The sequence below is a fragment of the Manduca sexta genome, chromosome 17, assembly GCF_014839805.1.
Source record: "Manduca sexta isolate Smith_Timp_Sample1 chromosome 17, JHU_Msex_v1.0, whole genome shotgun sequence".
Classification (NCBI taxonomy): Eukaryota; Metazoa; Arthropoda; class Insecta; order Lepidoptera; family Sphingidae; genus Manduca; species Manduca sexta.
The window spans coordinates 7,939,152-7,966,796 of NC_051131.1; the positions used below are offsets into that span (position 1 = coordinate 7,939,152).

Genomic DNA, 27,645 nt, shown 5'->3' on the forward strand with positions numbered 1-27,645 from the left:
TTGCTCACAGGAAGTTAATTATGCCAGAAAATTAACTAAGTAGTACAGCTGCATCGACGTACAGGTGTAATAAGTGACAAACTAACAGAGTTGACCGAGCTAGACCACGTACACGACAAACTCACCTTCCGTGGAGAATATTGACGTTAATGTTTGCACACGATGGTTGTTTTGTGATTCGCCCTATATAAAGGTGCTCTTTTCCCGGCATAATTGGCCTTAAGGAAAATCCGGCCAGTGACTACGCTGCATAGTTGTAAACAGTTACTGAAATGGCAACACACGTTGAAATAGTATTATATATTTATGCAAAGGGGGGAATATACTTAAGTTAAATTATTATACATTATTAAAAAACTTACAAAAAAGGGGATGTTCTCAATTCGCATTTCTGCATTTTTTAAATGTATTTAAGTATTTATACCGATTGCACGGGGATTTGTAGTCCGATTTCTGTTGGATCATTTTTTAGTTATAATATATTTGAAGGTAGAATATAGATAAAAGACAGAGATAGCCATACACGTAAAACTAGAACCTATCTATCCAACTAGACTATTCATACGGACAGACGTAAGCAAAAGCAAAACTATATTATATTTTTGAAACACTTGACACCTTTACACCCACTAAACTAAATACGTACTACAACAAGCGATTTACTCAAACGATAATTAGTCCATTGAAAAGTTACATTTGGGGTTGCGTTTTTTAGAGGACGCAATTTTATTTTTTTGAAGTGTAGGGGGGGTCAGTGTAAATCTAAAACCAAGTTTGTGGGGTCGCCACCCTTGTCCCACGGCCGCCATCTTGAAAATAGGGGTTGACAGGGTTTTTACGATGTATCTCTTAAACTATCTGACAAAAAAAATTGTATGAACATTTTTTGTTGCAAATTAAATTCTCTACAACTTTGGTCTAGTAACTTTTGTCGTAGAACTATAAATAAAAAAGTTATAAGCGAAAATGTTGAGAAATTCAATGTTAAGCAATGTCCATTGCAACGTCATCAGAACGTGTGTTTATATGGTTCATAATACTATTTTTTGTACTCTCATTAATACCCAAATACCCAAGGGACCATTAGGGAACAAAGATCATCTGCCTGCTATTATTATTATTATTTCTAACCTCTCTTATTGTAAGAATAGCTGATAATATTGTGTTGAAGTTGTCGTAAGTAGGTAAAAAAAGTAGTTTTTACTAAAGTTAAAATCGTGTCTAAAATCATTCGAAATCGTCTTCACAATTAAAAACAGAATAAAATACATCCGCACGTACAGAAATATGTAGCACAACTAAAAGATATAAGTTGAACGACAACTTCAACACAATATTATCAGCTATTCTTACAATAAGAGAGGTTAGAAATAATAATAATAATAGCAGGCAGATCTTTTGTTCCCTAATGGTCCCTTGGGTATTTGGGTATTAATGAGAGTACAAAAAAAAGTATTATGAACCTTATAAACACACGTTCTGATGACGTTGAGAGATACATCGTAAAAACCAATTCAACCTCTATTTTCAAGATGGCGGCCGTGGGACAAGGGTGGCGACCCCACAAACTTGGTTTTAGCTGACCCCCTACACTTCAAAAAAATAAAATTGCGTCCTCTAAAAACCGCAAGGTAAGGCCTAAAAAATGTAACATTTCAATGGACTAAATAAATTTAATAGAAATAAAAATATGACGTAACTTAGCGAGTTGTCAAATACGCTGTCGACGATCTGCAGGGTAGCGGGTCGCAGCTGTCTCGCGCACAGCTCCGTGGGCCGACGCACTCTTCCGCCTGAACGCACTCCCCGTGAGGAAAAATGGCTACCACTCACCCCCAACCGTTATTCGCCTCGTCCACCCACTAAGTTTCCATAGCAGACTGTCCTCACAATTACACATTCAACCATCAGTTTCCGCCGAAGTGGTCGGATACACGGTAAATAAAATATCCTCCAATCAACACGTAACACGAACTATGTGCTTGTGATTTTGGATCCGCACTTCAAATAAATTAATATAGGAACCTGTTCTATTATTTGAACTTTTCTAGTTGGAGTGAATTAAAAAATACCGTTTTGAACGGACAGTAATGCTGAAACGTGTATCATCAATCATAATATAAAATATTCTTTCAATCAAAAAGAAACATTTTAATAAAAACAGTACACAGTGAAAACAAACATTTTGTTTAGATAAAAATATTAAACAGTGAGCTTTTACAGTAAGTAGTACATACTAAGCAACATTTTCATTAATTTATATCCTTGTTAATTTCTAAAAATCTTATTGTGAATTACATAATTATACCCAGAAAATTACATTGTGTTACTTCACAAATATTATATTTAGATAAATGGACACAATAATCATGGGTTAGTATATTTTTATTAGGTACCTAGCTACTTAGTTAAATAAAATACACTCACAGTATATGTAGATACTTATGTAACAAACCGATTCGTTGTGCTTGCATCTCTGAAGGAATGGGCTGTAGTACTTATAACAGTGCATAAATACGACCTCACTGAACTTACCTACTTCCCCTTTTGAAGTTTTAGGATAGATTATCGTAAATGTTCTTCGAAACAATAAAAAAATATTTTATTGCGTGACTTGAGGAACGAGAACTTCATCGATTTTAAAATCCGAGAATTGTAGTAAAGTGTTAACATACGTAACGAAATTACGATATCTAAGAGAACTGTAGGATTTTACATATATTTTCCCCTTATTCGCCTCTACACTAGTAACAGTAAAAGTTTGGGTTATGAACCGTGAGTTTTTTTTTTATTTCTAAGACGAGCAGTATAATTCATATAAATAACAAGACGAACAGAACTCCACTTTTGCTGAGGATCTCAAATTTATGTCTGTTACAGGCGATTGCCTCGACACCATAGGATATTTACGTATGTAAGCGTATATTCGCGTATGTGAAGGATATGATTTTAGGTCAAAAAGTGTTATGTACTAGGCACCGCTACGGCTCTACCTAACCCTTCGAGACTACCCCTCAAGGCAATTCTTGTGCGCTTGGCCTTCACACTGAATGCACACTCGTGCACGAAGAGAAATTTGCCGTGGACCTAGGCACACAGTCCAGTGTGTATAACCTCATGGTTGTAACTACACATTGAGGCCCATGAGGGCTCGCGAACATTTCCTGGCCTTCTCCCCTCCGCCCATCCTAAAAAGGTTCCTTTTCCTTCCCCGACACTTCCCTCAAGCAGATATCCGCTACCAACTTTCCTCCAGGCTGCTGCAGTCGCTAAACCGGGGGATTCCAGTATCCCATTCGCAGGTTTTCCCCGAAGTTGACTGGGGGTCCGATTTGCAAAAAAAAAGGTCGAGACTAAAGGCTTATGCTTATATTACGATATTACACACACATCACGTATTTATCCCCGAAGGGCTATGCAGAGGCGTAACCAGAGCACCCATTTTTCGCCAAGTATGTTCCGTCCCATGATGTGATTGGGGGCGAGCCTATCGCCATATTGGGCACTAATTCCAGACTCCAGCCTGAGATGCTGAGCAGATAACCCAAATATCACTTTGCCGGACCCGGGCTTCGAACAACTACGCCCCTGAGGCAGTCTGTATTACGATGTTATAATATTAGATATTATGTAATTTTATTATTCAAAGAAAAATTCACAATATACGTAGGTAAGTTTCTTGGAGAATCTATATACTTATCTTTAATATATATTCAATCTATTATGGGTCATCCCGCCGTTCTATTTATCGATTTGGTCTATTTTTAACCGACTTCATTTATGTAAGATTTATGTTCGTAAAACTTTTGTTTCCCTAAAACTTAGGTTCGAATGCTAGTACGGTTCATTTTATTCTACAAATACTCTTTCGAACTATGTCTTTTATTTGAACTTCGCTCGCCTAAAGCTATTTTTTTAACATTTGACTTAACTTTCAATATGTGTACAAGTTTCGTAGAGCCTCATATTTAACTCTATTCATCCCTGTTTTTTTAGACCATTTACGAAATTTGGTACTGCCTTATAAAATTTTAAAACAGGACATATTTTGGAGTAAACCGGTTTCCACACAGGAAGACTAATAACTAGGTAAATAATTAAGAAGGTCAAGTATATAACTAACTTTAGCTCTCCACTTCGCACGTGTGAAAGATTTTTTTCGGGATAAAAATGCCTATATATATTTTCCTAGGATGAAAAATATATCTCCGTAACAAGTTTCATCGAAATCGAATCGGAGTGTTGGAGTTAACCGCGTTCAGACAGACAAACAAACTGACGCATCGGTAACTTCGTTTTATAATGTCTGTGCGTAGTAACTGCCTCGGTGGCGTAATTGTATTACGGTACGGACCGTAGTGCTGAGGAGTCCTCGGGTTCGATTCCCGGGTCGTTCAGATATTGGGCTTTTTCAGTTAGTATCAGGCCGGAATTTGTGCCCGATACGGCGATAGGTTCTCTCCCTATCACATCATGGGACGGAATACACACATCGGAAAATGAATGCACAATTTGCAACTCTGTTCACCCCTTCGCGGATAAAAGGCGCGAGTGTGGGATTATTATTTTAAAAAAACCACATGTTAATGTTAGCTTTTTTAAAGTTTCAGAATGGTCAGTATACAAAGCTTCGCTGCACTGCTAATTTCCGTGGTTCTTTTAACCCAAGTTTCCATTATTAGTACCATCGAGGAAGATTACGAAAGCAACGTGGAGCCAGACATATTATATCTCACTAATGAAGAGGTAAGTAAATATTCTTCGAGGCTATCTGAATTGTCCGTGACTGTTACGGTTTGTATAGTATTCCCGATCGCTAATTTAAAATGAGAGTAATAAAAATAGTTAACTGCCCAAGTTGTTTTTTTGCAGCTTAATACGATGCATGTATTCCTGTTCTCTCTTTGCGTCGTATTTCTCAATATCGAGGGTCGTGACCTCCCCTTTGTATCACTTTCTCACGAACGAGTTATATTCATGTTAATAAATAGGTACCTATATAAATACATAGCGTTTATTTGATAAAGAGGCCGTTAACATGAGTCGCATTAGTACTTTTAGAAATTACCCATTAGATCCAAATTTCTTAAAACTACTCCATTCACCGTTGCCATACTAATTGTTTAAATGTTCATGTATATAGATGTACAGAAATTTAAACGAAATAAGATAGTAGTAAGTAACTTTCATTCACTAATGTCGTGAATATAGGTAGATACAAGAAATGACATTTGATAAATTCCAGTGATATTATGATCTATTCTTCAATCTAAAAATCTGAATCTATTATGTAAATCGACGAATTTCTTCCAATATTATGTAACTACTTTGCCCATTCATTTTTCACAGGATTGCGCTTCCATCTTACTAAAGAAAGTTTTAAGTTCTGACTTCCGTTGCGTAATATCTTACTGCGAATTACTACCACAATGTTTGGGACACGTCGCGTCGCACAGAAATTGCCACACTTAGCTGGCCGTGGTGATCCTCGTTAGCGAGCAATCGCGCGGCATGGCGTTATTCTGTAATGTTCTTTCTGGACAAGGCGCAAGGTCAACCAAGAGGTTTTTCCTTAAATTTAGGGGGATATTTATCGGGATGCTATTATCTCAGCCCTTCCACGCGAGACGTGATGTGCGGGAACACCGCCTCACACTCCCACTACAATCTCATCCCGCCATGTCGACATCACATCCACCCATATGGGTATGGCGCGAAGCCATATTTGAATGCGCAATTTATTTGATTTGATTAAACTGTTTTCGTTAATAAATATAAATAAAAAAAACATTAAGTATAGTGTGATCACATAAGAAACCAAGTTTCGTATCGTGGTGTCAGTAACTACAAAAAACCTACAGTTCAACCATATCGAAACCTGAAACAAATATTTGTGGGTCACAGTTGCCATAAAATTTGTCTAAGCTCTGTAATCGAATGAACACTCGCAGATTACACAGCCGACTATCCATAATCCATGTAAACCATTGACATTTAATTCCAGAGAATAAAAATGTATGTCGGTAGATATAATTAGCGGTAAAAGATAAAAGGATGCGCGTCGTTCCTCGTCGGTAAACCTTTATGCGGGTAATCACCTGCAAGAGAGGGATCAACGTAGATTAGATAATACAAATAATTACACCACAGTTATTAAGCTAATGAGTTTCACACATGTACTTAATAGTACTTTGTCAAAATGATGTTAATATAATACTGATAGGTTTATTAATCTAAATAGTGGATTGATTTCGATTTTTCGATTACCGGCTAATACAATTAATATTCTTGAAATTTTTATAAAACATTGTGACGTATTTACATTGCACAAAAACTTGTCACACATGTTTCCTTGGAGGGGTAAGCGATGACGCTAGGGAGCTAAGTGTTTTACTAGTTCTATGATATTATTTTTAATTCATGATGTGATAAGGAATTAGTCTAAATGACTAATTAACAATTATAAATTTCCTTGAAATATAAACTCGAATATTGATATCCAAATCTTAAATGCGCCGTGAGTTGTGCCTAAACTCTAAAGTAAGGCAAAATACAATTGCGAAAGTAATTTACTACATAAAATATTATAATCTTGTAATTTAACTGTTTTTTCAGCTTATACGTCAAATACATTCAATAATGAAAGCATATAAAGAAAATACGCATGGTGATCAGTTTTATATTGAAACAAATGCCCTAGTCAATACAAAGTTCAGGGCTTGGAAACGGAACGCGGATTTGATAAATGCATTACTAGCGCTACCCAAAGGTATGACGGAAGCCGGCCGTTGAACTGATGATAGAGGCGTCGACGAAGTAGAGCACTGCGAAATTCCAAAACACCGAAGCTACTAAATATTTAATCCATATTAATAAAATAATACCACATTAAAAAAATACTTTTCACCTGCTATTATTCGAGCCATTAAAGTATTGCTTGAATTAATGCTTTAATTATTTTTGGTGACGTGGGGGACATGAGGTCTGAGGTAATTTCATCAGCAAATATTAAATTTTTATTACTGAACACACAATAATAAAGAAATACGAACGGACCTGTCAAACACTGTACCTACGCTTGCGTAAGTAGATGAGGGGAGAGGGAGCTGTTTACTTTTGCCGACAAGGGACGGGGGCAGGTAGGTAGTTATAATTCTAAAACTCTGCTTACTTAATACTTTATGTATATTTTATCACTTCCTATGAGAGCTTTAGCATAATGTCAAAGTAGACTGAAGATGTTACAATAAAACAATCTATCGTTTTCAAAACATATAATTACTGTATCATTATTACTAAACTAATGTAAACCCTCATTTAAGTTCACCGCTATAATAAGAATTTATTTACATTTTATTTTATTATAAATAAATTGGTTACAAATACCTATGTAATAACGGCAATATATTTAGTGAAGGCAAAAAAGTCAAGAGTTTGTGTCACAAAACGTTAGTCCCAATTAGTTAAAATAAAATCGAGCTCAATTATTACCAATGTTAATTTCTACGCACAGTATGGTCTTTATAAATATAATAATAATTGTTGATAGGTCTACAGGTTTAAATTAAAGAAGTAACCCAGATATCCCTTATTGGCATATCAATGCAAGCCAATACAATATACCTGTAATGATGAAGTTAGATGTCAGTTCTCTACAATAATTACAGATAAAAATTTTGATATTTACTAATACATACACCTTCATATTCTCTCAACACATGAAACTCTTGACTTGGTGCCTAATTTTTCGTTTCCATTTGAAATTTTGTTCACTGATTGTGCACAATAAATTGAAACATTTTGGTAAAAAAGGTGTTACAATTAATGTTGTATAAAACAAACACACATTTGTGATCTAAGTAGTGTGTTTCTTGTATAAACTCGTGAGCATAAAATCCAGCAGTTCTTTTTACTTGCAAGTAGCTCGAATTTCGAAGGAATTGATAGACCACCCTTTTTCCTACTAATCTCATTGTAGTCTTTCCTTATGTCGAGAAAACGGTTATACAGTTAATAAAATTGAAAAGGTTAAAAACTTGAATACATCGGTTGGTAATCCAATTTTTGTTTGAAGTTTCCTAAAATAAGATTTGCACTTCGAAAGTATTATGATAACAGGCATTCTTTACAATAACATAGGCAATAATAATGGTTCTCCCTGAACATACCGTGCTACATGTACCCATTACTGTTCACGTCTTGCGATTGCTATAGACGGTTTCTCATACAAGGTCCGCTAGCCGGAACAAATTGAAATTCAAAGTATAAACTGAATAAAATTTATAAAATACACATAAACACCTTTGAGTTAACACACTGAATCATTACAAGCTTTTGTTTATCATGTTCAAAATTATTTCAAAAAAATTGGATCAGACAAATCGTAAATAATAAAAATGGAACAATTTAACAATTTTCCACGTTTATGCTTGCATAATACATTATGAACAATGGAAACTACACCCACTAAAAGTCATCATTAAAATTAGTAACATGCCCTTGAGTAATAGGTATTCATAGCCGACTATTATTAAGCCTATATTAATGTCGGTAAACTACAAATATGTATATCGATTACTTATATCAAACTATCAAATAGTGATACAAAAATATTTATTTATAGAGGTGTTTTTATCGCTAGCGGCTAGAACTTCAGCGAGAAGCCAGGCGCGACGTTGAGCGAGCGCTGGTGCACGTGGAAGCCGAGCGCCTCGTCCGAGTCCGCGCGCGCGTACTGCGCGTACGCCGCGCCGCCGGCCGGCGGCCGCGGGCTGTGCGTGCGACGGTTCCCCTCCGACTTAGCGGGCCACGTCGGGAACATTGCCGGGTCTATCGCCACTGGATGCTCCTATAGGTGCAACATTATGGAATATTTATTCAAGCACTGACTTACACCACAATATAGCTAAAAATGTTGTCTGATTATTATGAACTTTACCTTAAAATATGCGTGCTCTAACGCCGCGTCGGCGGTTAATCTTCTGGCAGGGATTGTACGTAAGAAAACCTTGCAAAAGGGACAGTCCGGTCTCTGATAGTAAGTCAGAACCTATCCTTTGCCGCAGACCGCCCGCTGGATGATCGGCGAATGTCATCTTCTGTACCGCCGGCAGCTCGTTGTACCCGGGCCAAATCAACTCCGAGGGGGTGCCCATGTCCTGCATACAAAATACATGATTAAACATGTCATATAAATATTGTGATGTATAGTGAAATCATAATGTCTATTCTAAATTATCAAATCACTTGTACAACAGGGAAAATTTTACATCAACAATCAAGTATAGATATGGGTGACGAGATCATGAATGTGATAATAATATTAGGCTTTAAAAAGTGTTCTTTGAACACCATCCTGTAAATCAAACATTTTTAAAAGGATTTTAGTCAAAATATGAAAATAGATATTATGTTATTCAAACCTCGTCTTATATTAATTATGGAACAAAATATAATGAAATGTTATTTTAAAACAATGAGTATGCTGTGTGTATGTAAAAGATAGGAAATAAAAAGTGAATAATTTTTCGAGCTCACCTTAAATATTCTATTTAATTGATCCACTTCAGACTTTCCAGGGAATAGAGGATTCATTGTGATAAATTCCGCAAATATGCAGCCTACACTCCATATATCAATAGGAGTGGAATATTCTTTACAGCACAGTAACAGTTCCGGCGCGCGGTACCACAGAGTTACTACAATAGGGGTGTATTGGCGAAGTGGAGACCCGTACTCCCTTGCTAATCCGAAATCTCCAACCTGGAAGGAGAAAAGTAATAAAAATATAAAATAAATTTAACAACATACTACAAGGATAGTATTAAACAAGAGTAAAGAGTAAATCTTACTTTTAAAACTCCTTTGTGCGACAGTAAAAGGTTGCTTGTTTTTAAATCTCTATGCAATATCCAGTTATCATGGAGGTGATGTACGGCCTTCAGCAATTGTGTCATTAAACATTTCACTTCACCTAAAATAACAATTCATAGTATAAGCCTAAATAATCAATTATAAACCTTTAAGTAAAAGATAACCTTTCAATTTCGAGTAAAGATTACGGATACGCCTAAGAAGCATTAACTTATTTCGGAGTATTCACAAATAAGCAGAAAATAGCTTAATTTTATTCGATATCGATATTCTGACTACCTACCGCGCTAAACCAGATGTATCGACGACGCATACGCTGGTTAAACGTGTAGGCGCCTTTTTGACCTTGTTACAACTTACAAACATCAAAGGAAACCGCACATGCACAAAAATTATACCAGCAGAATTGCAAATTGTAAAAAATAATTTTACCTGGTAGAAAGACTTGTTTTTTCCCTCGCATTGTTTCCATTAGACTTTTCAAATCGTGTTCAACGTAGTCCATCACGATAAATATCTTGTCCATGTTGGACCCCACGACGATTTCGCGGACGGTGACAATATTCGGGTGCTGGCCCTGTAACAAGAAAATAGAATGTGCGACTTGTTAGTACAGAACGACGGGCGAGCCTCTGCACCTTGGTTCTCTTATGTCGCCAACGTTATATTGTAATATTACGAGTGATGTAAAACCACAACCATAAACTTATATATCTGCTTCATCTGTCTCGGAAATACGAAGCTGTCGTTATTTTCTTCATTCAGTTTTATCCGGTGGTTAATTACGTTATTATTGTACGTACACAAACATAATAACATTTTATTTACTAAGAAATCTGTATCCCAATGCATCTTGAACATTATAAACAAATGCCCCGATTACATTCGTTAAGAATAGTCCCAAATAGAGGAATTGTAATATTTATCTTATTTAATAATCATAATAATTATGAATCTAATTCCATAGATAATAAACTCAAATTTAAAACAATATCGTGCAAATCAAAAAACCATTTTAATCTGAACAAAACTCAGTAGTTTTAAAAGTTTACTTTATGTTGTTTTTATCATACGATCATGAAATTGATAAAATTAATTTGACAAACCTAAATTAATTACTGAATAATGAAGAATAAAAAAAGTTACATATTTATTAACGAAATTATTTTTTGTCATATAAATGTGTATAGATAATAATGAAACTATCTTGGCCTAAATATGGCACTGTATCAATACCATCTCATATCTATACGAATATCTCTCTCATTCCGAATAATGCATTGAAATACAGTGCATGCATAAAATTAACTAATCCTTAGTTTGTATGTAAGATTATATGGACACATTTGTCTTATTATACTGCCTTTAAAGACTCTTACGAAAGATAAGATTCCGAAATATTTTTAATGTAAGGACAAGTAAAAGACAGGAGCAGGTCCGAACATTATAAAGATAATGCTAACAAACATTAATTAACACAATGCCTTAACATGAAACTAATATTCACAATCAAGTACAATTACCCAGAATGCAGGTAGATTATCTTTAAGTACGTAAATAAATGTTATATATTTGAGCAATTTAAAAAAAAATATACTGCAATTTTGTAACCCTGTAAAATAAAATTCAGTAATGTATCGTCGGTTATCAATCGTAATACATTAAGATTCGACAATATGTAAAATAAAATAAAAAAATTGCATCACAAAATACACAGACAAATAGCTCATTGTCAATTACATGGTGTCCTTACAAACTAATGCAAATACAATAAGTCGGATCAATTACTCATTCGTATTTGAAAGTTAATAACAAGACATAAATAAGAAAATATTTCTTTACACATTTACAAATCATACAGAATTGTTGACAAAATGTCCATATAACATTACTTCAAACAATAATATCAAGGACACAGTGATGAGAACCATAATGAATGTTATTTTAATTGTATTCAATAATCTGCCTGGATAAATATGGCAGCTTTGTTTCTTGTACGTTTGGTTAACGGCTTTTGCATTGCCCTGTTGGTCAAAACAGTGGCGTTTTGCAGTAAGTACTGTCAACTTGACCTTTAGGCACAATGTATGGATAAAACTGCCACACAGAATACGTGTAGTAACGTTACTACACGTATTCTGGGTGGTGGTAAACTGCCAAGTTTAACTACGTAACTAACGAAAAATTAATTAATTTGTTATTATATTTTAATACTGCATTTATTTATTAATAGCCAGATTGTACCTAAACCGAGTAAAAACTTTATACGGTATTAGTTCCTTCATTTAATCACATTCATTATAAGTTTAATCACGCCACTCCAGTGCTTGGTGACTGCCGTTTTATTATTCACCGAGCATCGGACCGCATTCTCTTTCGGACTCGAGTTAATGTTAGGTTACAATGAGAGTGGGCAAATAGGTTCATGTTGTACGCACCGCACCGAATCAATATTTCGGACCGGTGAGTATAGCAAGAGCTCATTCAGATTTCCAATACGACACAATTTTTATGGAAACGCGTGAGGTATTTACAGATGTAGGGCGGTGTCTAACATCACACGCTTAGTATCGTAAACGGCTCATTATTGTACACCCTCATCGTAACTCAAATAACCGCAATTCCGATGAAAAACACGGCTATTGTTCCAAATGTACAAGTTCTTTTGGAGTTTAAGTAATTTATTCTAAATGTGAAACATTTACATTATGCCATTCATAAATTATTTTTTTACTTTTTTTGCCAGTGAGTCAGTATTGAGAATTTTATTAAATAGAAAATAGATGTAGGTTGTATAAATCAAAGGGATTTTTTATATGAGCACGAATATCTTTTTAGGCCGTTCGTTTTCTCATTACATCATAATATAGAGTATTGGCAACTTCTTACATAGGCATAATTCACACTGTAATTATTATATGTAGCACATAGTAGGCTACTTTTAGTAATTACTGTAATCTTGTATTGACCATAAGAAAATAAATTATGATGTCGCCAATTATTTAAATTTAATTTGGCTTTTTGCAATCTTAATTTCATATTAATTAACTGAAGTCCCTCTAATATGAGTATCTCATAAAAGAATACTTTAAAATACTTATGTTGCACACAAATCTAGTCAGTGCAAATCATACTCTGTGCAAATCATTGTATTAAAGTTACTACTCATCAAGAAAATACAATTAAACCAAACATTTTGTATGCAATGTTAGCGAAAGTTCTAGCTTTTTCCATAACATACAAGTACTACTCGAGCGATAATTTATTTCAGTTTAAGTACGTTTTGATTCAGTAAACACGATAACACTAGTGTTGATAAGAGATTGACCGATTTTTCCTAGAATAAATAACACTAAACACTTATTCATTTTCAAATGAAACGTGTGATATTGATAGAACACACAGTACTGTCTGAGAATAGTTTTATGATAAATTAAGACAAAAACTTTAAGATACCTCAACACATAGTCTAGTTTAGCATTAAAAGCGTTTAGATTAAAGTTTCACATTTAGAATACACATAAAGGCTTTTCGACTTCTTTCAGCCATTAGACAGCGCCAAGAGAGAGAACCAGACGTTTTAAGTAAAGTTAATTAATATTCATATATTATTATCCAACTTTAAAACTTATTAAACAACACGTTATACAATAAAAATATTCAAAATTATGTCTTAAAAATGCTTATGGGATCAATATACCATTTTTCTAATAAAATCTAATGTTTATAGTGGGTAAACATCGGCCCTATGCTATTTAAACAAGGCCAACATTTTTTCTGCAAATGTACCGTAGTGTAGGTAAGCTAAATAGTTTTTCATGTATCAGGTAATATAAAACTGCTATAAGTAGCATCCTTATAATAACAATAGTTACAACTTGACAACATGAAAATATTCATCAAAACATTTTTTTTTAGTTTCGATATCATTTTTTTTTTATATACATTGTAAGAATTATTATTTCTTATATTAAAATCTATTTCATTTGATATGTAAGAGAGCTTTACATCATTTATACAGGATATTATTTTTTTACAAGGAAAACAATTGCAATTGGCCTACTTATTGGCTTATACAAAATAACATGTAATACGATTTTTTTTAAATACGCACAGAATAAGATATTCCTTTGTATAATTCGATTAAATCTGAAGCTAAAATATAAATTATGCAGTTCATTAAAGGGCTTAGATATCTCCTTGGTGAAGAAAAATTACTTGGAAAGCGTTTGGCAAATGTCAGGTTGATTACAGTCATTCAATATACTAATCATACCTGATATCCAAACTCCATACGATTATAGGTTTGTAACATCCATTCAGTTTTACCTTCGCTTATGGCACATTGGCAGAATAATATGTTTTAACTTTCTTGAACGGATTAACCGGGTCGCTTGGTTGTGTACGTTCGGGATTTTAGTCATACAATATACTAAACAGAGAAAAAATATAGTTATTTCTTTCTGAAGACTTATTATGTCGGTGAAGTTAGGTTTATTTCGCAATTGACACGTTAATTGAATTAATGAGTATTCAATTATCGACTATTGCGACTAATCCCTTTGCTACACTAGAGCAGCCTTTTCCCGAACGCCAGCGCGGCAGCACTCGCCTCATGTGTTAAAATGGGCGCAACGTGCATGCTGCCAACACTGTAGGTATGTTTCCGTCGGTTTAACAAAACAGTGTTTTTGCGGCAAGCCTTTAACTCGAAACGCTCATTATAATTCGTATGCGTGTGCTTGTGCGCGCTTGACGGTTTTTTTTTTTATTAACACGTTTGGCATTTGGAACCGTACTGACGTTGCTTGTTTAAGAACACAACAGGTGTAAATATCACTACACTGTTAATAAAAAGCCAGTCACGTGTTATAAAAAACAGAATATTCTATATAGGGTGGGTTTTTGAGCGGGGCGGCAAGGGCAGCTACTTTAACCGCTGTAACTACAAGAAAACTTTTGTAGGAGACTCCATGATTTTTCAAAACAATAAAACCTGCATTCACCGATTTTGAAAAAAAAAAATAGCAACTGAGAGAATGGACAATATATGTTATACCAATTGATCTTATTGTTTATACAATCTACGGGGTCATTAGAGGACTACTCAACTTTTTAACTCAGAAATAAAAAAAAAACTTTCTCCATACATTTGGTACGAAATGCGCTTTCAAATATAACAATATTTTGTATTCGATTTCGGTAAATCTACTAAACGAATAGAGACGTATTTAGAAACTGAAAATTTCACTAATAACAATTTTAGCGTTTTTAATAAATTTCACTCTTTGCACAGACGGTAGGTAACTTAGAATCCATGTGAAATTTTTAACATACACAAAAATAAGATTTTATGCATTTTTAAGTTTTTGAATGCATTTCTACTGCTATTTTCAGATTAATTCACCCTGATACAAAGTTTTGTTATGTTTAAAAGCAAATTAGTCGCATTTCGAACAAAATATATGGTGAGATTTTTTTTTGCAACTTCTGACATAAACATCTAATGGTCTCATAGTTTATTTTTATGAGTAACAGGATCCCATTGGCTCAAAAAAACTTTTTGCGTAAATTATTTTCAAAATCTGTGAATGCAAATCTTAATGTCACAAAAATTGATGCCACTATCACCTAAGAAGGTTTTCTTGTAGCTACAGCAGTTAAGGTAAATTGTTAAATCCTTGCTGCCCCATCACAAAATTCTGCCCTCTTTATTATTTGTCTAACACGTTAATTGTTTATAATAATACCAACTTAGTGCATTTCAGCCTAGTTAACATTACATACACTAAAGTGTTAATAGTGATATGACGGTATTTGGCTGTATCATGCCCCGTCATAATCAATTATTTGTGATTCCTACAGCAAGCAAGATTGAATATAATTGCAAAATAATAACATGAATATCTTCAAAATATAATACAATACACGTATTTTTATAATTGAGAATTAATTGTTCTCAGTTGGCAGCATGTAAAATGACACAAATTTTTCGAAAAGCCATTTATCATTTTCATAAACTTCAGAACTCGACATGGATGTACAGCTGTTAAAATTTAAACGTTAAAATATTTTTTAATATCTAAGCAGTACATACATCAGTATATTTGTCGGTACTGCTTGGATAAGAATAACGAAATATTGGCAGCCTGGACTAAAAAGTTTTAACATTGCCAACATGATAAGTATCTTTTAAAATATAAGACAAATCGAAACTTTAGTCCAAGTTTTCTGTGAGATCAATTCTCACACTATTACATAAAAGTTCAACAATATCCACACAGTATCGTGTACGGGTATTGTTTAACTTGGTGTAGTACTCTTCAAATTAAATATTCCATGCCGGGAGGTATCTATATAAAAGCCATATTTCATTCATCAACAATAAATTTGCCATTAATTTCTGTACGAAATCTGTAATGTTATATTTTGTGAAGAAGAAAGAAGGCTTCAACTCCCAGTGGTCCAAATAGACATCGACTCACTCTGCACAGAATTTTTAAATTGTTTACGGTTTATATATACTGAATCTATAGTGTGAATAAATAACCCATATCATAACATTAAATTAAAAAGGTAAGCTAACAATGTACAGGTATTTATCGAAAAACTCGTGCATATTGTTTTCTATTAATGCGAACCTTGCAAATAAGGCATGATTCAGTATTCTGAATATTATATTGTTCTACAAAACTCGTAGAACATTTAAACGAAAATACAGTCTGAAAAGCATTATAATGAATATAGAAAACAGCAAAATAAGGAAACTCTTGAGTTAATAACTTTATATCCTAGCCAATATTAATCGTCTCAAATGATGGATAGAATTAATTGTCGTCGAATTTGCCTACATTCACTATGTTTGATTTCAGACTGTAAACATATTAATTCAACATTTATTTAATGGTGCAATACAATTACACGTGACAACGCATACTGAATAACTATATCCGTTATACCGCCAGTATATCGCAAGCCATAATAACGCAAGTGCCAGAATCTATATAGCACGTCTTCAATATCGACGAGCCGCGCCGAGCCGTTGCGAGTAAAGAGCACACGACGCGGGGCGGCTCCTCTGGCACGCATTTCACGTATCGATCAACTGCACCATTGTACTGAATCAGTCCACGTTACAGTCCGCATTAATACGAATAGCTCTGTCCGCAAACCTACGTGCTATACCACAAATCATGCTGTTTCATATAACCGACGTGTTTCTTCTCAAATATTAAACTCTTCTTGTTTTCAGATTGAGCTGGAAGAGCTCTTATGATTTAAAAATCAAACGCCACAAAAATAGATTATTTTAAACAGCAAGGAGGGTTCGTAACCAGTCGCACAAGGAATAAGCAATCAAGAAATTCAAATACGAACATCGAAGTCCACATTAAAAATAATTAAATAGCGATACAACAGTTCTCAGGAAATCTGTAAAAATGTAAAGATTATTAATTGCTTATTTTCTAAATTTTATGACCATCATCATCATATTATTATAATAAAACTGGTACTTTTATCAATATAAAATTTTTGATGCAATTTCCTAAAAATGTAAATGATAAAGCGATGAATTTTTTAAATGTCATTCCACGCACTATAAAAACTAAGATATAATCATGAACAGGTTAGTAACATCCTAATTAGATTACCTGCAACCAGAGAAATGTCTACAATCAAAAGAGTCATTACAATTTATCAAAACTAATGACAAAAATAAGTTACTGCTACATGCTAATATGTACTGAATAAAAGCCACTAAAAGAAAAATGTTGTTGAAAAGTTAGAAATAAATAATAAGTATCGGAACAGTAACAAGTTTAAAATCAACTCAGTTTTTTTGTATTTTTTTTTAAATTCACTTTTAAGTACGTCTACAGACCAAGAATCGAAGATGCGTGTGCGCATGTCGTTAAACACCTCCGCATTGAAGTGCATTTATTCAGGTTCGCTATTCACCATTATATGATATGGCGTCGAGAAGAGATCTAAAAGAGGACGTTTTTATAGCTAAAGAAATGTTACGCGCAACTAATTATCAAGTGGTAAATATATCAGTCAGCGAATACATACATTAGTAATTGTCAACAAGTACAGTTGACTGGTGGTATAATAGCTTCCACTATGATAAACTAAAGGCATGTTCCACAACTCGAATATATTATAAGGCGACCAAATACAAAAGTCACACTGTCAATTATACTCCGAAATAAATGGTAATATCGCAATTGGCTGTCTAATATACTGACAAATAACATATACATGAACATTGTGAAACAGGTACTTAATGGAATAAACTAAACTAGAAGAAGCTCTACTACTAGACTAACGATATAACTAGTTATACTTTTCATTCGTAAAAAAAATACACTAATGTTTTTCTAAGTTCCCACTATAGCTTTCAACGCGATTCAATTGATAACCTAATTGGTAATAAGTCTATCTCTAAAACCATTATAACTCGAAGTAAAGTAAAATATTTGATGTATGATCGTAGTCAGGAAATCAAATTAATGTGCACAGATCGTCAAAAACGGGCATAGCTCATCACATTCGTTTAGGGTGTCATATTAGGGTTTAATTATTTTGTGATTGAAGACCTAATAACGCCTTGCTGTTGGTTACTTAACGCTTCTAAATTTTTTTGACATTCTTCTTCACGGTTAGACGTTCTAGTTTTTCATTTCATTGTTCATATTTAAATTTAAATCAATGGTTAAAGTCAATATTTTATATACTCAGGGTGTAATTAAGCCACAGAATAATATAAAACATGGACATGACGTGAATCATAGACAATTCTATTGGTTAACATTGACTAACTCCAATTTATTGTATGGTATATAAAGTAAAGGTAATTACGAAACAAAAACTATATATTTTACTATCTGCGAATTACAATATCGAACTTGCAATAAATGGTACATGCAACTAAAGTTCCAATCGGACTTATGACAAGTATTCGTAAAATAAAAATCTTTGACTTTTTATTATTTACAGTAGTTGCGTGTGTGAAACGAACAGTATAGTGAAGAACATGCAACCCACATTGAGGTTTTAAGAATAACTTTAAAATCTTGGTATTACGTAACAGTTACGCAACACTGATAGACACTTTACTCGGATATTAATCGACGTCGATAAATACGTAAAAGAATAAAATTCTGAGCCAGTGCGTTAAAGGCACCTATTTGTTTAATGTTCGCTGGCCGTGGTCAAGGCGAGGCCGCTCGGTGACCCATTAAGTTTCATAATTATAGCCTAATATGGCACGGCTGGTGCGAGAATGGCCCGTAATAATACATAATGAAAAACCTATTTAGTTTATAAAATGAGAATGTCAATAAAATTATCGTAGCCGGTTAAAACTTAAACATGAGGGAAATCCAATTTAGGGAGTTTTCTCACAAGAAAACTCTTAAATATCAAATTTAAACTCACAATCCAAACTTAATAAACACGTAATAGAGAAATATGAAGGGTAGCACAAATGAACGCGCCAGTGTCAATAATGAAATAACTGTTTATCCACGAGAGCAGAATATTTTTTATAAAGATAAACAGCGTCGTTATGGTTTAAGGGTACCAAGAACATTTTATGCAAATATTGAAATTTTATGATCTCTCTTTAAAGACGTTAGAGTGAATGTTTAAGAGAAATGCTTTTAACTTGTGATAAAGGGTGATAAATGGAGCAGCCGAAATGCTCAGATACGTTGGCGTTATTCTACAGAGCCTAACGCTGTAACTTCTGACAGGACTTGCACATTTCTTATCATTTTATCGTATAACATTGTTTATATAATTTCTTTAAATCAAATACGGTTTTTATTGTAGATTCGCTAGCTAAGAAAATAAAACATTATTATGTTTTCGTCTGTGTAGTGAAATGGACCTAATAAATGAGTATCATGTATTATTGATTAGTAGGCGAACAAAGTGACGAGCGTTGTTATAAAAATACAATATGAACGTTTTAAAGCGTACATAAAGTTCACGCACGACCATTCGTGATATTTATGATTGCACCGCACCTATCATGCGTCAGCAACACCACGTCACTCTGGCCGAACTCTCATAAGTAAAAAAATCTACTCTAAGAATAAGTATACGGAAAATGGTCGATGGCTGCAATGAAAGAAACGGATTTAATAGTCTTTAAAACACATTTTATGTTAAATTCATCGAAAATCCAATAAAAACAAAAAAAACGTACATTATAATAAGTGAGGCGATGGTCATAAAATTCAATATACAAAACAAAGTTCACTACTATTGTAGATATGAGAACATTTTACCTTATTTGTGATGACATATTCCAAGTCAGCCACATTCTTAACTTTTAGGTACTGTTGTATCGCTATGTGATTACCTTCAATGTTCATATTCAAAATGTTCTTTAAGAAATTTACTTTGGATCGTACTCGTGATTTGTACGCGATAGGAGAAATCATTGGAGGATTCATCCCCTGGAATAAATTCCTTATAAGATACTTAGGCCCGCCCGTGTATCGAAGTTGTTAACCCTTGCAATTGGGCCACACCTCTAGCACAACCCTCTTGCAGGTAAGAGGTGCCGGGCCTGTAGGAATAAAATACATGGCATTAATTACATGAATTCAACACATGAGCCATCGAGTGCTTCACAGCTCGTGACTCCACCAAGCTGTGTGTGTTATTTTAAATTAAACAACATAACATTTTGAAATACCTTTAAATAGTGAGCAGTGATGCATTGTGATGGCTTAAGTGAGCTTATAATAAATATAGGACGGATTGTGATCCTACCTTAAGTAATGTATTGATTTCCCTCAATGACGTGATTGGAAATCCCTCCTTTTCTTTTTCCATTTTTAACCGTTTTAAAGCAACAATCTCGTCTGTTGTTTTGTCGCGGGCTCTGTAAACAACTCCATATGTGCCTTCCTCTATTCTATTCAGACATTGAAATTCTTCAACTGATCGACACCCCTATAAAATATTATAAAATCACACATAAATACTATAACCAAACAGTTGCTGTAAAATTGACAAAACAATTACCTGATACATTTCTCAATTAAATTATTTAAAAGGACCAGAACATAAATCAATAAACATAATCAAATTTAAATAACTCCATTGACATTTTACTAAAATCATTACCATAGATGGCCAGCATAGCATAGTGGTTATTGTCAAATGCAGAAATGTCGTGTTTACAAATTTTCTTCGAACAATTGTCGTCCTAATCAAAGAAATTGTGATTATTAAAAATATTTACATATTAAGAAGGATTCTTACCTGCAGTGCTGGGTAATAAGGAGGGAGAGCATTTATTGCTTCTTCTCGCAATCTGGACTTCTCGTCATCTTCTTTAGGCATTTCTTCTTCTATAGTTTTACCGTTCTCGCCTGGGGGAGGCGGAGAAAACGAATGCGATCGGCTTCTACTCTTCGATCTGGAATGTGATCTAAAAACAAAAAAAAAACACACTTTCAATATTGGACATATAAAAATAAATTTACAACTATAAGGGCTGTTTCACATTAGAAACTTCCACATCCTAATAAGGAAAACTGAACTTCGACATTCCAGGCATTAAGGTAATTTCGCTTTTAATTAAATTATAAATAATAATGAAATTAAATGCGATTTTAAATATTAAGCTACATTGACAAAACTCATGAGATTTAGATCATATTGTTGTCTTTACTGCAACTTCAACTGCAAGGTTTTGTATATTACGCATCTTAAATTTTATTCCATTCACTGGTTAATTTAGAACTGATTAATAAATGTCCAAATATATATATAGTCCTTTGATGTTTAATAATAGAAATTGTATAATTAAACCAAATTGGGCGCGATCACTTTTGTGTAAGTTCATTAAATGTTAGAAATCTGTATGACACTATAAAGTCGAAGATTTTGTTTGTTTGAACGCGCTAATATATCAAAAAAGTCTTTACACGGTTGAAGCCACGAGCAAAGGGTTGTGAAATAATAAAGAGAACTCACCTATGAGATGATGGTGTCCTGAGACCTGATTTAGGAGTTGGTGATTTTGATTGTGGTCTTGGTTTCTCTATACTTCTATCTTTCTCAAGTTCTTTGTCTAATTTTTGCTCATCTTTATGATTATCTTCTTCTTCTGATTTAGACTCTGCAGCAGAATCTGAATCAGTAGTAGAACTTTCCTCTTCAGATTCAGTGTTAGAGTGTTCACCTACAAAAAATATATTTTTTATTAATAACTGGCCAAAAAAGAATAGTAAAAACAAATTAAGGAGTTACCACCAACCATCTTCTGGTTCTGAATGTGAATCACTCTTCATTTCTACGTCACTGGCATCAGAAACAGTGACCACAGAATCACCATAATTAGGTGACTGTTCAGTTTTGGTTTTCTTATTTGTAGTCTCAGTTGGTGAAACGGAACGTTTCTTTCCTCGGCGTCGGCGCTCTTCTCGTCGCGCTTCTAACTCTGTCCTTGATTCATGTTTTCTTTTTTCCATTTCACGCTCTACAAAAACAGAATAATGTTTTTAACAAAGATATAGAAGTAATTGATTGCAGATTATGTATGTATGATACAATATATTTAGTTTATTACCTGCTTCAATAAGTCTCTTTCTTCTCTCTTGTTGATGCTTGTCCAATGAAGAATGACGGTCGGACTTTGATTCTTTATCTCCATAATCAGGATTCTTTCTAGATTCTTGGGTTTGTAGTTCCTTTGAAATTCTTTTACTGAGCAATCTAGATCTTAAATCTTCCAATTCTTTATCACCTGATGATCTGTCTCTATTTTCTTTTTCATTGTTGTGACTGCTGTGATTACTTTCTTCAGCCAACAATCTCAATCTAGATTCTATCCTGTCAGTTTCAGGACGCTTACGTTCTGTATCTGTATACTTGTATTGTCTCTCTCTGCTTAAGTATACATCTCTTTGCATATCTTTATCTCTGTATGTTTCTCTTGCTCTTATAGTCTCTCTAAAGGTAGGATTATTATCTCTATACAATTCCCTTTCCCTATAATGCTCTCGCTCTCTGTATGGATCCTTTTCCCTGCAAGCTTCTTTTTCTTTATAAATATCTTTCTCCCGCATTTCTCGTTCTCTGTATATTTCTTTTTCTCGTATATCCTTTTCTCTATATGCTTCTTTACTCTCTCTGTAAACCTCCTTTTCTCTATAGGTGTCTTTATCTCTGTATACTTCTTTATCTCTGTATGACTCCTTATCTCTGAAAGCTTCTTTTTCTCTATACATTTCTTTATCTCTATAATATTGCTTTTCTCTATAGTAATCTTTGGGCATGTCATCACGGTCAGAATTTTTACCAACCTCTCTTTTTAATTTTTCAGACTTATCACGTTCCCTGTTGAAAAAATGTTTCATTCATCTATAACATTCCCAATGTCAGAAGGATGACAGACCTTAAAGCACATAATTATTAGATGTATAATAAGTATATATATATTATAATGCCTAACCAAGCTAATAAATATAAATGATAGTATAATATGTCAGGTCATAATAAAAAAATCCATACAAGTATTTTAGGTACCCATAGCCACAATTAACTACTAAAACCCATAGTTGATAACTAATAACAGTTGTATAATTATAATATGTAATTGCAAATGATATTGGAGGCAGAAAATATAAATATCCTTTTCACTTAGTCTAATGACCCACCATGGATCATTTATTTTGTTGTGACAAACATATTTGATTGATATTTAGGTTATTGAAGACTATACTCTACAACTGGTAACTACTAGTTTAAAACCAACAGCTTCAATCCCGAGATTGGGCAATGGAAATATTATCTATTTAGATTAGATAAACAAAGATGCAAATTGGCAAGGTAGTTATACCAGATACTAATTGCTCATATGACAAACTTTAGGACACAGGCACAACTTTATATAACACTAGGTATTGCACACGGCTTAATCCACATAAAAACTTTCCTCCTCATAAAAACTCCCCTAAATTACCAAAGCAACCAATAGCCACCTGTAAAACTCTAGTGCAATCTACTTAAAAATTCAAACAATTTCCTGTGGGAGCAAATTACCTGTTTAAAATGTAACATTTATGTTAATTCCTGACATGGTCTCTCTATATCCCTAAATTCATCCAAATCCATTCAGTGGCTATGGCATTTAATTCTAACAAACATCCAAAAGTTTTCACATACAATCTCATTTAAAATATAAGAGCACAAGATGACTTTAATATTTTTTACAAACTATAATAATAATTAACTGGAAATAATGTATTTTTTATGAAATGCACCTAACATTACTATATCTTTCACACAATTTAGGGTAAATTTCGATAGCCCAACTGCATATTGTTTTAAAAATCATTAATTAAGAAACTCTTGTATCAATTCACATGACTAACTTAGTTGTAATACCAATGATTATATTATATTTGCAATCACCATTTTCAGGGAAGGTAAATCAAAATTTAAACAAATAGTACCTTGTGGGATAATGTCTTTGTTCAGACCTGTAAAATACACCAAAGACAATAGACACAGTTAAAAAGTGAATAGATATTTGTTAGTGCTGCCACAAATATACATCATACTATAAATACAGTCGAATCCGTTTATAATGACATCGAAGGGAATTGACAAACACGTCATAATAAGCGGACGTCATACAAAGCGTTTTGTGAAAAAAAAAATATGTAAATAGTATGCATGTATTTAAGTACTTTAATAGAGAAATATAGTAACTTATAAAATAAAAATGCACGTAATAAGTACATACCTATGTATGTACATAAAAGTTGTATTTTTAATGTAAGTAATCTGTAATTTTTGTCTGCTTTTGTTTTATTTTATTGTAAAACAGTCTCTAATACTATTGTGTATAGAAGACATCGCTATGTCAATTACTCACTGAGATTCAAAACAAAAACGAGCCACGTGCCGAACGTCGTCGGGAATCAAGGAACATTACCGGTAAAGAATCATGTCGGTCATTATAACCGGACATAATTTATTAAAAGGGGTCACAATAAGCGCCCTGTCACTGTAAGGGAAGTCATTATATTCGACTTTTTTATAAAGAATCTTATATGAAAACCAAACTTCGTAGTGTAATTACGTCATAATAAGAGGTTGGTCAATATAGGCAGAGTCATAATAAACGGATTATACTGTATAACTAAATAGTTCATATAATATGGTTGAGATTAAGAACAAAAATATGTCGCTAAAAAAAACTTTCACTTTAACCTCAAAAGTGGAATTTTCAGTAAAACCTGAAAAATATTTATCTTAACCCAATAGACTACTAATAAAAGATACGCCTTCAAGTTCACACTCTCCCCTACCTAACTACCACAATATTTATTCCTTTAACTATAATAAATAACATAATACCAGTCTACTTAAGAATTTAGGATGAAGTTTAAAAGTACTGTTGCTAATATTTGGCAATACTTGCCAAAGGGTGAACACCATAATTCAACGATTTAAATAATATTTTTTTAATAATTATTCACCTGAATATTGATTATTAAATTAATTGGGACTATTTATATGACATAAAATATTTTATTTGTATTACCCCATCTTTATTCAAAGTGCAATTAGAAAAATCTGGATTTATATTTGTCAAATATTACAATCAGTATTTGTAAAAATAGTAATAATTGGTTCATTACTAATATTATTTTAGGTTTAGGGTGCCTATTCTAAGAATAATTTAGTAAAACTTAGAAATTAAGATAAACTAAAACTACTATATCATTTGCAAATTACTGAATGTATGCACATTTTGACTTTACTGCCTTAATGGTGCTGGCTTATTTCAGACAACAAATATACACCACGCTCAATAAATAAATTGTTTCAACTTGCACATAAGTATAGAATCCCTTTCCAATCACTTTGTTTTAAATATTCCACATCCATCTTTTTAATATAATGCAAATATTACAGGAACTCCTCACAAAAAAACTATTTGTACACAAAAGTTTTGCCTTCTTTATATAATGTACCTTTCATTGGTCTGCGATTTGCTATTTTGGATCAACAGTTTATAAAAAATATAAGTATAAGAACTTACCTAAAGAGATGTTTCTTATCTTTCCTACTATTATCTTTATATCTGTCTTTGCCTGCTCTCTTGTGTCCACGTTTCTCTCTATGTGAGGTCCTAATAACTGCTTGTGGTGGCTTTATCACAAGAGAGTCAGCATTATCCCGATCTTCATCAGATAGGCTACAACAAAACATTATACCATGTAAATTGGAAACTACATAATGCCAAGATTAGGCGTAAAACTGTTATGTTAAATAAAGAAAAAACAAGACTACTTACATCCCAATTTTTATACATACTTACAATCACAGCAGCAAATATCTCAAACTTTGTAATTTTATCATACTTTGTACTGTATCATCAAGTCATAATGTGAGAATATCTCTACGCAAATAGACACGTTACAAACAAACTGAAGGCAAATATTTGATAGTCACAAAAATTATATTACCATAAAAAATTACAAAACCGAATAATCGTTAAATTGATACGGAATTGTTAAAATCAAGCCTGGTAATGCATGTGTTTTCCCGTGGTACAAACATGTACATTATGACTCAACCATGCCTGCAAGTTACTTTCGCAGACAAAAAGGAATTAGCAGATACAAGTATGGGTTAAGCAAAGAAGTACGTACCTAAAATCCATCTCGTCTTGTACAGGACTACGAGCTAACTCGCCATCCTCGCTTTGATCATCTTCATAGTTACTCATCATAAAAACCCACTTTATATGCTATTATTTGCCTCACGCCTATTATACGTACCAATTTTATAGATCTTAAGCACAAATGACATAAACGGGGATTTAATACACATGAATTATAAAAATGTTCTAACAAGTCAATACTCATACGAAACACAGGAAAACGAAAAATGGGACGCCATTTTGTTTAGCTATTACCAAGCAACTCTAAGACAATGTTGCTACTTGGCAGATAAATGACCTTAATAATTATCGATTGTATAGAAAAAATATCATGTAATCAATGTATCAAATATCTTGCTGTTCAATTTCTATATAATATTGGGAATAAATAACAGAAAATTGGGTTGTAATGATTGTTTCATTAAGAGAACTAAACACTGTATACAATTTATGCATAAGAAATTCGCCTAACACTATTGTGTATTTTGTAATAATAAATTGGTAAATAAAGGAAATTATATAAAATTTTGAACGTTTTACTTTTATTATTCCAAATTAATTTATAATTTATACCTGTGTAAAATTTATGATCAGCAATTTTATCGATATCATATAAGGATCAAATAAGAAACTTTCCTAGAGAGTAACAAATTTATAGTAAGTTGGCAGCCTTGCGTTATTTTTTTCCGAGACGTTGGTACAAAGTCTTACCGAAGCTGACTGATATATGTGTGCACAAGCTCAAAATCAGTATACTAAGTGCCGCCTCTCAGGGGGTGGACATACTAAGTGCCGCCTCTCAGGGGGTGGACACTTAGAACATTTTGTGTAATGATGAATGATTATATATCTTAATGTCATTATATAGAGTTTAGTTTTGGTTGACAAAAGGTAACGTTTCAGCGTAACATCTTGTACCAATATAATAAACCAAAAAAATTAGAAAGTATGTTGGCTACCATGATAGTTGATAATTTGCCGCCATTATTGACGGTAGATTTGTTAGTGTAGGAGTTTATTTGCAAAAAATTGTATAATTGCGATTTTGTTCAATAATAAGTTAAGTT

The 27,645-nt window shown here is 33.3% G+C and overlaps 1 protein-coding gene across 1 annotated transcript; it reads right to left on the reverse strand.

The window, feature by feature from the left end:
* Positions 1 to 7,259: 7,259 nt before the first annotated feature.
* LOC115443187 (cyclin-dependent kinase 11A) lies at positions 7,260 to 26,846 on the reverse strand. The gene is given in 13 exon segments (XM_030168498.2): positions 7,260 to 8,848; positions 8,939 to 8,989; positions 8,991 to 9,158; positions 9,538 to 9,762; positions 9,852 to 9,973; positions 10,306 to 10,450; positions 20,662 to 20,844; positions 21,157 to 21,325; positions 21,874 to 22,081; positions 22,157 to 22,378; positions 22,469 to 23,238; positions 25,955 to 26,110; positions 26,568 to 26,846. Coding segments are annotated over 13 exon segments (2,703 nt in total). The 5' UTR covers positions 26,648 to 26,846; the 3' UTR covers positions 7,260 to 8,644.
* Positions 26,847 to 27,645: the final 799 nt, after the last annotated feature.